At 47.5% G+C, this 12,500-nt stretch overlaps 1 protein-coding gene across 1 annotated transcript in view; it reads left to right on the forward strand.

Moving 5' to 3' along the window:
- Window positions 1-12,500, forward strand: part of LOC143289654 (uncharacterized) — a 28,358-nt gene that overhangs the window by 1,282 nt on the left and 14,576 nt on the right. Inside the window, exons 2-6 of the mRNA XM_076598703.1 lie at window positions 502-563; window positions 2,544-2,631; window positions 3,779-3,884; window positions 6,052-6,289; window positions 7,512-7,700. Coding sequence (XP_076454818.1) covers window positions 502-563; window positions 2,544-2,631; window positions 3,779-3,884; window positions 6,052-6,289; window positions 7,512-7,700 — 683 coding nt within the window. The remainder of the gene's footprint in view (window positions 1-501; window positions 564-2,543; window positions 2,632-3,778; window positions 3,885-6,051; window positions 6,290-7,511; window positions 7,701-12,500) is intronic.

Raw genomic sequence — 12,500 nt, forward strand, 5'->3', positions numbered from 1 at the left:
ATTGATGTGTGCATGGTGATAAGTGAAGGGTGTGTCAGTAGTTTCTTTGCTTTTTGCTGACGGACATTTTATTTTATTTTAAGTGAGCCTAAAGAAAATTTTCTGTTTTTGGTTGAAGCAGATAATAAAGTATTTTGAATTGAATTGAATTGAATATATATATATATATATATATATATGTGTGTGTGTGTGTGTGTGTGTGTGTGTGTGTGTGTGTGTGTGTGTGTGTGCGTGCGTGCGTGCAATTTTCGTTACTTTTTTTCTTTACTTTTTTTTTTATATTATAGATAACATATGCATTCTTGCTTATTCAATTTACCACCTTGTCATACAGTTTTGACTGATTTTCACACACACGCACGCACACACACACACACACACACGCACACACACACACACACACACACACACACACACACACACACACACACACACACACACACACACACACACACACACACACACGTGTGCGTGATTGTTTCATAATTCGATTTTTTCTAGCTCCCCAACAGAAACAGATCATTGAGTTCAACAAAGATGATTTCGACTTTGAAAGTGTTAGGGTAAGTGTTATTTGTCTGTCTATATGTCTGTCTGTCTCTCTGCCCCCTTCTCGCTGTCTGTCTGTCTGTCTGTGTGACTGTTTCCTGTCTTTGTCTCGCGTAACTGTTACATGAACTTTAACTCACTCAGTACGGCCAGTCCTCTCTTCTTCTCTGCACAGGCCCCTCGGATGTCCAGTGGGTGTCTGAATGACCCAACCTTTAGCTTCCGTCGTCAGAACTGTGGTATTCTTTGTCAACATTCACCTCTTCAGTATAAGAGCGTTCCGCTCGCAATATTTTGATGATGGTATGAAACGCTGTTAACGTCGTCTCTTTCGCCGTTCGTATGGAGAGAGTTAAACATCTAGTGAACACACAGAAACACAGCAAACTATCATGAGCTCTCTCTCTCTTTGTGTCTCCCAGTCTCTCTATATGTCTCTCTGTCTGTTTCTCTTTGTCTGTCTGTCTGTGAAAATGTGTCTCTCTCATTCAACACGTCTGCCCTTATATCTATCTATCTATTTATCTATCTGTCTGTCTGTCAATATAGATCTGATATCATCAGGCTGTATGTCAGAGATTGACATGAACCATCAACAAAGTGAGAGCTGTATGATCAATGGTTTATCCATTGAAATTGCTGTCATTTACAGCTTAGTCTTTTGTGAAGGAGAATGTCTCTCAAAACAGAAGGCCGGATTACACTGACTCTTAGTGCTGCAGCCTTGGGGGAGGGGGGGTGGAGGGGGGCGGGGGGGCGTGGGGGGTGGGGGGTGGGGGCTAGTTGGCCTTCGTGGGACATGTTCTCCAAACGCCGACTGTCCTAAAACTCTTTTGGGCCGAGAGAGTAGAGATGTGTAACTTGGGCAAGACACTCCTCACTATAATCAAATGACAGCCCAAATAGTCGGGACAGCAGTTGCCTCCTCTGCTGTTCTGATGGACATAGTCGGACACGGCTAACTACTATCCTATAATCGTTTTGGTATCGACGGGCGCAATAGCCGAGTGGTTAAAGCGTTGGACTGTCAATCTGAGGGTCCCGGGTTCGAATCTCGGCAACGGCGCCTGGTGGGTAAAGGGTGGAGATTTTTTTCCGATCTCCCAGGTCAACATATGTGCAGACCTGCTTGTGCCTGAACCCATTCTGTGTGCATACGCAAGCAGAAGATCAAACACGCACGTTAAAGATCCTGTAATCCATGTCAGCGTTCGGTGGGTTATGGAAACAAGAACATACCCGGCATGCACCCCTCCGAAAACTGAGTATGGCTGCCTACATGGCGGGGTAAAAACGGACAAACACATAAAAGCCCACTCGTGTACATACGAGTGAACGTGGGAGTTGCAGCCCACGAACGAAGAAGACGAAGAATTGGTTTGACTGATTGATATGGATGCTTACAAAGCGCCTATCCTCGGTCAGAGACCAAGCTCTAAGCGCTTTACAAACACGGGGGTCATTTGCAACAACAGGCTGCCTACCTGGGTAGAGCTGACTGACGGCTGCTACTGGGCGCTCATCATTTCGTTTCCTGTGTCGCTCAATCAGATTTCAGGCACACACACAAACACACTCAGACAGACATTGTAACATTTTACGTGTGTGACCGTTTTGTTTATCCAGCAGTTATTGGTATCATATCCTAAGAATGTAATCACTTGTCATACATGTTTAGAATGCATACATCAGAACACTAGAACATCAAAAAAACCCTGGCAAATGTACACAGACATCGAATATTCTTGAAATGCATGCCTCAAGACACACTGGGGCAATTGCTGCGCCAGACGATAGGGGAAAGAATGAAAGTGATTAGTTAAGGTGTGGGGGGGAAAGTGGTGCATGACAGGTAAATATGAGTTTGTGAAAGAAGAAAAAGAAAGATGTGGGGAAAAAAAAGAGGAGGATGGAGGCCCCACCAAAAAAACAAAACAAAAACAAAAACAAAAAACAAAAACAAAAAAAAACCCCAAACTCTGTGTGGACGACAGGTAATGTGCACGCTGTCAAGGGGCAGAAGTGGCTTCGGCTTCACCATCACGGAGGACAGCCCTGTCCGTGTGGGGAGGGTGGAGCATGGTGAGTACTGTCTTCCCTCACTCCCTCACTCATCCCTCATCCCTCATTACTCACCCCTCACCCCCTCGCCCTCATCCCACACCCCTCATCGCCCACTCTCTCACACACCCTACAAGCCCCATCCACTCATTCTTGTTCTTTCTTTTGTTTTCGTGTCTGATGGACATCCACCATGTTGATACTCCTCCTCCTCCTCCTCCTCCTACTCCTCCTCCTACTCCTCCTCCTACTCCTCCTCCTCCTCCTCCTCTTACTCCTCCTCCTCCAACTACTATCAATGCCACTACCACTGCTGTTGCTACTACTACTCATGATGATGATGACGATGAGGTGGTGGTGATGGTAGTGGTGATGAGGACGACAACGACAACGATAATAATGGTGATAGCGGTAATGGTTTGTGATAATGATGACGACGACATCGACTCCGGACAGCAACCACGATGATGATGATGATGATGATGACGACGACGACGACGATGATACTGGTGATAGTGGTTGTGATCTAAATAGTAATTGTAATGGTGTTAATCATTATGGTGACGACAGTAATGGTAATGGTGGTGGTGGTGGTGGTGGTGGTGGTCATCATGGTGATGAGGATAATTTTGATGATCATCATGACGGTGGCGCTTCTTGTGATGGTAATCATGATGAGGTGGAAGCGACATACTACGACTACTACTACTACTGCTACTGATGGTAATAATAATGCACATTTATGTAGCGCCCTTTCTCTCTAAGAGCTCAGGGCGCTTTACATGAAAGAAAAATATTACAAGTTACATAGAACATTCATGACCACTCTTTCTAAAAACCTTCCCGTACTACTACTACTACTACTACTACTGCAGCTGCTGTTTCTGCAACTGCTGTTGCTGCTGCTGCTACAGCTGCTTATATTGCTGCTGCTTCTAAACTACTACAACCACCACTACTACTATTACGACCACCACTACTAAACAACTGCTGTTGTTGTTGCTGCTGCTGCTGCTGCTGCTGATGATGATGATGATGATGATGACCATTCTCATCATTGCGCCTCACCCTTCCTTCTTCTCCTACGCCCTTCTCCACCGCACACCCCCCACCCCCTCCGCCCCCGCCCCTCCCCTTCCCCTCCCCCTTCCCCTCTCTGTCCTCTCAGACTCCCCAGCAGAGGAGGCCGGGGTGAGGGCAGGCGACAGCATCATCATGGTGAACCAGAGGAACGTGTCCCGGTCAACGATCAACGGTGTGGCCAGACTGATCAGGTGGGTCTTCTTACTTCCTTCCTCTGCTACTTCTGCTTCTTCTTCTTGTTCTTCTTCTTCTCCTCCTTGTCCTCTAGCTCTTCTTTCCTGTCCTCCTCCTCTTTCTCATCCGCTTCCTCCTCCTCCTTCTCCTTCTTCTTCTTCTCTTCCTCCTCCTCCTCCTTATCGTCCTCTTCCTCCTCCTCCTCCTCCTCCTCATCCCCTTTCTCCTCCTCCTCTTCTTCTTCCTCCTCCTCCTCCTCCTTCCTCTTCTCTTCCTCCTCCTCCTCCTCTCCTTCTTATCCCCCTCTTCTTCCTCCTCCTCCTCCTTCTTCTCATCCCCCTTCTCCTCCTCCTCTTCCTTCTTCTTCTTCTTCTCTTCCTCCTCCTCTCCTCCTTATCCCCCTCTTCCTCCTCCTCCTCCTCCTTCTTCTTCTCTTCTTCCTCCTCCTCCTCCTCTCCTCCTTATCGTCCTCTTCCTCCTCCTCCTCCTCTTTCTCATCCCCTTTCTCCTCCTCCTCTTCTTCCTCCTCCTTCTTCTTCTTCTCTTCCTCCTCCTCCTTCTCTCCTTCTTATCCCCCTCTTCTTCCTCCTCCTCCTCCTTCTCATCCCCCTTCTCCTCCTCCTCTTCCTCCTTCTTCTTCTTCTCTTCCTCCTCCTCCTCCTCTCCTCCTTATCCCCCTCTTCCTCCTCCTCCTCCTTCTTCTTTTCATCCCCCTTCTCCTCCTCCTCTTCCTCCTCCTCCTCTTCCTCCTCCTCCTCCTTCTTCTTCCTCCTCCTCTCCTCCTTATCCCCCTCTTCTTCCTCCTCCTCCATCTTCTTCTCATCCCCCCTTCTCCTCCTCCTCCTTCTTCTTCTTCTTCCTCTTCTTCTTCTTCCTCCTCCTCCTTCTTCTTCCTCTTCCTCCTCCTTCTTCTGCACTCGTCCGTTCGAGCTTTTTACGTGAATGACCGTTTGTACTTCGCCATCAAGGCAGCCATAACCCTGTTTTCGTGGGTGATTATGGTTATAACAATACATTTGACATTGGAGAAATATATATTGATGTGGATTTGATTTTATTTTATTTTTTTACGGTAAGAAAATATTTCCGACACGTTTGAACAGACAATGATTAAAACGAACCGATCAATTGATAGGGAAGAAGACAAGAATGACTGCAGGATTCTTCAAAGACAAAAAAACTAAAGTTTATAAAGACCTTTTGGGTGGTAGTTGAATCCTCTTTGTTTTGACACGACGTTTCGGACCATAGGCCCGTTGTCAAGTGTGAGTGAGATGTCATCACCCTTTCCTCACATTGGCTTTCCTATTCACACTGTCCTCTTCTCATCACTTGACAACGGGCCTATGGTCCGAAACGTCGTGTCAAAACAAAGAGGATTCAACTACCACCCAAAAGGTCTTTATAAACTTTAGGTTTTTGTCGATCAATTGATAGTTTCTATCAACGTGGGCTGCTGGCAACATGACGAAGAATTTTGGTTTGGTTTTACGTGTGACTGCAGCTGGACTGATGTGATTCCTGTTGTCGTTGTCGTTGTTGTCATTGTTTTGTTCTTGATGCTATTGCTGATAGTTTGGTTCATTATTTTGGGGATTCTCTGTTTTTGTTGTTGTTTTTTTTGGTTTCGTTTTTTTTCCTTGGGGGGGTAGGGGGGGGGGGGGTCTGTTTTTTTGCTGGGGAATTAGGAGTGGGTGGTAATGTTCTTAGTGGTGCTGGTGGTGGCGGGTTTTTACTTTGATCTGAATCCCGTGAATTTTCATCCCGATTTAAAAGAAGACTTTATTCAACGCACCACTACCACCACCACCACCACTACCACCATAATGACAGCAATGATGGAGTCTCCCGTCGGACCGACGGATGAGTAGGCAGGCAGGCTTATCTGTGACAGCAATAATGATAATGATAATAACAGTGATAACAACAACAATAATAATAATAATAATATATGATAGATGAAATGTTGTTTTTTTTAATTTTTTTTATTTCATTTGAATCTTTTGTTATTGATTATGGTGATGATGATACGTGTACTAATGTTTATGATTATGATGATGACAACGATAAGTGATGATGGTGGTGATGATGATGATGATCACAATGACGACGATGATGATGACAACGATAATGATGGTAATGATGATGATCACAATGATGATGACATCCCCTTTCAACCGACAGAGAAACAGACGGGGTCCTTCATCTGGAGGTCAGCAGGCCAGCAGGGCTCCCAGGGGAAGCCCAGAGCCCCATGACACGCCTCGCGAACCCTCCCTCCTCCTCGGAACTGCCCTTGCCGGCTAGGCTGGAGCCCCTGGGATCAGCGGCCACAGAGTCTGGGTTCGAATCTGTCTCTGAGCTGGACGACAGTGGGGAGACGAGGAAGAGGAGGAAGAAGAAGAGGCGTGTAGGGGAACAGGTCAGTGTGTGTGAGGGGTGTGTGTGTGTGTGTGTGTGTGTGTGTGTGTGTGTGTGTGTGTGTGTGTGTGTGTGTGTCTGGATGTGCGGATCTGATTGGGTGGTTGATTGCTTGGTGAATTGATTGCTCGAGTTACTTCCTCCATCAGATATGAATTCCACCTCTTCCGCCGCCTCCCTCCTCCTCTTTCTCAAATACTTCCACCTCCTCTTCCTCTCCTTCCTTTTCTTCTTTCTTTCTTTCTTTCTTTCTTCTTTCTCCTCCAAGTCTTTCTTTCCTTCTCCTCCTCTTCTTTCTTCTTCTTCTTGCTCCTCCCCTTCTCCCTCCCCCCCTCTCCTCTCCCTCCTCCTCTTCCTCGTCCATTTCCTACTCCTCCTCCTCCCCTTCCCCTAAATCTTCCTGCTCATCCTCCTCTCCCTCCTCCTCTCCCGCCACCACCACCACCACCACCACTTCGTCCTCTTCCTCCAACTCTTCTTCCATCTCTTTTTGTCCTGCTCTTCCCCCCCTCCTCCTCCTCCACCACCCGTCCTCCTATTCCTTTAGCTCTTTTCTTGTCCTCCTCCTCCTCCTCCTCTTTCTCGTCCACTTCCTTTCCTCCTCTTCCCTTCCTCCTCCTTCTCTTCTTCCTCCTCCTCTTTCTCGTCCGCTTCCTCTTCCTCCTCCCTCTCTTTCTCCTCCTTCTCTTCCTCCCTCTCTTTATTCTCCCCCTCCTCTTTCTCGTCCGCTTCCTCTTCCTCCTCCCTCTCTTTCTCCTCCTTCTCTTCCTCCTTCTTCTCCCTCTCTTCCTCCTCCCTCTCTTCTTCCTCCTCCGCTTCCTCCTCTTCCACCTCCTTCTCTTCTTCCTCTTCCTCTTCCTCCTCCTCCTTCTCCCTCTCTTTATCCTCCTCCTCTTTCTCGTCCGCTTCCTCTTCCTCCTCCTCCTCCTCCTTTTCCCTCTCTTCCTCCTCCTCCTCCTCCTTCTCCCTCTCTTCCTCCTCCTCCTCTTCCTCCTGCTTCCTCTTCCTCCTCCTTCTCTTCCTCCTCCTCTTTCTCGTCCGCTTCCTCCTCCTCCTTCTCTTCCTCCTCCTCCTTCTCTTCCTTCTCCCTCTGTTCCTCCTCCTCCGCTTCCTCTTTTTCCTCCTTCTCTTCCTCCTCCTCCTCTTCCTCCTCCTCCTCCTCTTTCTCGTCCTCCTCTTCTTCCTCCTCCCACTGAACTCCATACTCGTGCTCCCCATTGCAGGTGCAGAGGGTGCGGCAGTTGCTGAGCCACGAGACAGACTTCATCGCCTTCATGCGGAGGGGGATGAAGCGGTACTGCCCCTCTGCCACTACTACTACTACTACTACTACTACTACTAGCACCCAGCAGGGCCACACACCCCTTTTGAGTCCTGCACGGCGTCGCGTGCTCTTTCAGAACGTGGAGGAGGTGGGTTTGTGTGTTGTGTTGTGTTGTGTGTGTGTGTGTGTGTGTGTGTGTGTGTGTGTGTGTGTGTGTGTGTGTGTGTGTGTGTGTGTGTGTGTGTGTGTGTTTGTATTTGTATTTGTATTTGTATTTATTTTTATCATAACAGATTTCTCTGTGTGAAATTCGGGCTGCTCTCTCCAGGGAGAGCGCGTCGCTACACTACAGCGCCACCCATTTTTTGGGGGGGTATTTTTTCCTACGTGCAGTTTTATTTGTCTTTCCTATCGAAGTGGATTTTTCTACAGAATTTTGCCAGTGACAACCCTTTTGTTGCCGTGGGTTCTTTTACGCGCACTAAGTGCATGCTGCACACGGGACCTCGGTTTACCGTCTCATCCGAATGACTAACGTCCAGACCACCCACTCAGGGTCTAGTGGAGGGGGAGAAAATATCGGTGACTGAGCCAGCCGTGATTCGAACCAGCGCGCTCAGGTTCTCTCGCCCTCCTAGACGCAGGCGCGTTACCTCTAAGCCATCACTCCACTGTGTGTGTTTAGGGAGTATGGGGGAGGGGGTGGGGGAGGCGAGGGGAGGGATGGGTGCAGCAAGTAGTGGGGGTTGAGGGGGTGAGGTGGTGAGGTGGGTGTGTGCAGGGTGTGCGTGCCTAACGTGGATGTTGGTGTGTGGAGAAGGAGGTGCGCGCACGCGTGTGTATGTTTGTGCATGCTATTAAAGTGCGCAAATATGTCTGAAGAGAGAGAGAGAGAGGGGGGATGGGAGGGGTTGGGGGGGGGGGGGGGGGGCGGGGGGGGGGGGGGGGGGGGGGGGGGGGGGGGGGGGGGGGGCGGGTGTGGAGGGGGCTAGGAGTGAGTATGTACGAGTGTGTGTAATACAATGGAATACAATACAATTATTATTTTTATTTTATTTTATTTTACTTTATTTTTTTTTATTTTTTTTTCTCAAGGCCTGACTAAGCGCGTTGGGTTACGCTGCTGGTCAGGCATCTGCTTGGCTTGGCAGATGTGGTGTAGCGTATATGGATTTGTCCGAACGCAGTGACGCCTCCTTGAGCTACTGAAACTGAACTGAAATACAATACAAAACAATACAACACAACACAACAACCCCAACAACAACCACAACAACCCCAACCCCAACAACAACCACAACAACCCCAACAACAACCACAACAACCCCAACAACAACCCCAACAACAACCCCAACAACCCCAACAACCACAACAACCCCAACAACAACCACAACAACCCCAACAACAACCACAACAACCCCAACAACCCCAACACCAACAACCACCACAACAACCCCAACAACAACCACAACAACCCCAACAGCAACACAACAACCCCAACCACAACCACAACAACCCCAACAACAACCACAACAACCCCAACCACAACCACAACAACCCCAACAACAACCACAACAACCCCAACCCCAACAACAACCACAACAACCCCAACCACAACCACAACAACCCCAACAACAACCACAACAACCCCAACCACAACCACAACAACCCCAACAACAACCACAACAACCCCAACAACAACCACAACACAACAACCCCAACCCCAACAACAACCACAACAACTCCAACAACAACCACAACCACAACACAACAACCCCAACAACAACCACAACACAACAACCCCAACCCCAACAACAACCACAACAACCCCAACAACAACCACAACAACAACCACAACAACCCCAACCCCAACAACAACCACAACACAACAACCCCAACAACAACCACAACACAACAACCCCAACAACAACCACAACACAACAACCCCAACCCCAACAACAACCACAACACAACAACCCCAACAACAACCACAACACAACAACCCCAACAACAACCACAACACAACAACCCCAACAACAACCACAACAACCCCAACCCCAACAACAACCACAACAACCCCAACAACAACCACAACACAACAACCCCAACAACAACCACAACACAACAACCCCAACAACAACCACAACAACCCCAACCCCAACAACAACCACAACAACCCCAACCACAACCACAACCACAACAACCCCAACAACAACCACAACAACCCCAACCCCAACAACAACCACAACAACCACAACCACAACCCCAACAACAACACAACCTGTTGTTGTTGCAGCTGGTGACCCTGTCCCGACAGTGCCTGCAGAGGATGAGGTGCAGCCTGCACTGGAGGCTTCCCCTCTCTGACCACTCTGATGACGACGACGATGACTATGACGATGATGATGACGATGATGATGATGACGACGACGACGACGACTATGACGACAGCAGTCTGTGGGGAGACGATGACGATGCTGAATTCGTGAATGACGTGGTCCTCGTGTATCATTCCAAGGTCAGAACGATGTTGTGTGTTCTATCAGAAGAGCGAAAGGATGGATGGGTCACCGGATGGACGGACGGACGGATGGATGGATGGATGGACGGATGAAAGGAAGGAAAGAAGGAAGGGTAGGACGGACAAACGGACGGACGGACGGATAGATGGATAGATGGATGGATGAAAGGAAGGATAGGACGGACGAACGGACGGACAGATGGATGGATGGATGGATGGATGGAAAGGAAGGAATGAAGGAAGGATAGGACGGACGGACGGACGGACGGACGGATGGATGGATGGATGGATGAAAGGAAGGAAAGAAGGAAGGATAGGACGGACAAACGGACGGACGGACGGATAGATGGATGGATGGATGAAAGGAAGGAAAGAAGGAAGGATATGACGGACAAACGGACGGACGGACGGATAGATGGATGGATGGATGGATGAAAGGAAGGAAAGAAGGGAGGATAGGACGGACAAACGGACGGACGGACGGACGGATAGATGGATGGATGGATGGATGAAAGGAAGGAAAGAAGGAAGGATAGGACGGACGAACGGACGGACAGATGGATGGATGGATGGATGGATGGATGAAAGGAAGGAAAGAAGGAAGGATAGGACGGACAAACGGACGGACGGACGGATAGATGGATGGATGGATGGATGAAAGGAATGGAAGAAGGAGGGATAGGACGGACGGACGGATGGATGGATGAATGGGAAGAAAATGGAAGAAAGGACGGATAGATAGAAGTAGGAAGGGAAGAAAGAAAGGAAGGGAGGAAGGTTGGCTGGATGGATGGATGGAATGAAGGAAGGGGGCGAAAGAAGGAAGGACGACAGGAAGAAAGAACGTATAAAGGAAGGAAGTATGAATGGATGGACGACTGAGGAGGAATAGGGAAGAGATTGAAGGAGGAACACAGAGAGAGAGGAGAAAAGAGTGAAGGAGAGAAAGAAAGACAAAAAGCTAGAAAGATGTTTGAAAAGAAAAAAGAGTGGATAGATGCAGTAAATTTCTACGAGACAAGAGTGGAGAGGAGGGATGGGGAGAAAGAAAAACAAGAAAGAAAGAGAGAAAAAGTGAGATACGGATACGGATACGGATGCCTGCTTCATCCATTCAGTCCATTCAACACATACAAAACTCTCCTGCCCGACTCGTCCTCAGAAAGAAAAGATCTGAGCACATCACTCCTCTTTTGCAACATCTCCACTGGCTCCCTGTCTCACACCGAATAAAGTACAAGATCAGCACTCTATGTTATAGATGCATTCACAAAACTGCCCCTTCCTATCTCTGCGGCTGCCTTCACCTCTACACTCCATCTCGCTCACTACGATCGGCTTCGGATCCACTCTGTTTACGCATACCCAGATTCAAACACTCAGACTGTTGGCCGCCGTTCTTTCTCTGTTTCTGGACCTTGCGATTGGAATGAACTTCCTCTTTCGCTTCGTCAAGTCTCCACACTCAGCTCTTTCAAGTCTGGCCTTAAAACCCACCTCTTCCCAAAATAGCTTCCCTTGCCTGCCCTTCCTTGTCTTTAGTTTCTACAGTTTTAGAGTTATGCATGCGTGTGAATGATTGGTGCGACAGCGCTTTGATTTGTCTCTGCACAAGATCCAGTGCTATATGAATACCATTATTATCATTATTTTATTATTATTATTATTATTATTATACCGATGATTTATTCAGTAAGGCCATGACCCCTCATGAAGGGGGTACAGTGAACAGTAATCCACAACAATACACGTCCGTAAATGTTCAAATACAAGCTGAGAATACACAACAAATAACTAACTACGTAATGCACTGCGTGTTTCAAAATCTTTATACACGCAAACAGCAAACTGTTTTATGATGCTTTCGTTTGTCGATGACATTAGCAAAACAAGTCCAAATGAAGCTGGGCGTGTGTAATATATATTTTTTTTGTGTGTGGAATTAACTGAAATCTAAGGTCTTCCAAAGCAGGGCAGCATAATACAAAGTAAAAGTTCAGTTTCTTCAGCACATCTGCATCACAGACAAATAAGATCAATTCAATTCAATTCATGTTGTTTAGAGCCCAGCCGACCGTTTAGGCCATCTCAGGGCTGTTACCACGTTTCAACAAAAAAATCTTCTCAAAACTGTAAATAAAATATCTTATTTAAAATTTTTATGTTTATAGCCCAGCCAGCCACTTAGGCCATCTCAGGGCTGTGACCACAACAAATCTTTACAGTATGCCTTTTTTTTAAAAAACATGCAATTAAAAATATCTAAATCTTGTTAAAAATATTTGTTTCTCTTAAAAAGTCCATTACTGCCCAGGGAGGCACATCCCTGAACAGTGTTCTCAAGGACTCAGCTGTGTAGTGTTTATAAATAAGATCACAAACACTAAACTTAAGATAACGACGACAATGCAGTAAGATGTCGGAAAT

This window comes from Babylonia areolata, chromosome 14 (assembly GCF_041734735.1).
Source record: "Babylonia areolata isolate BAREFJ2019XMU chromosome 14, ASM4173473v1, whole genome shotgun sequence".
Classification (NCBI taxonomy): Eukaryota; Metazoa; Mollusca; class Gastropoda; order Neogastropoda; family Buccinidae; genus Babylonia; species Babylonia areolata.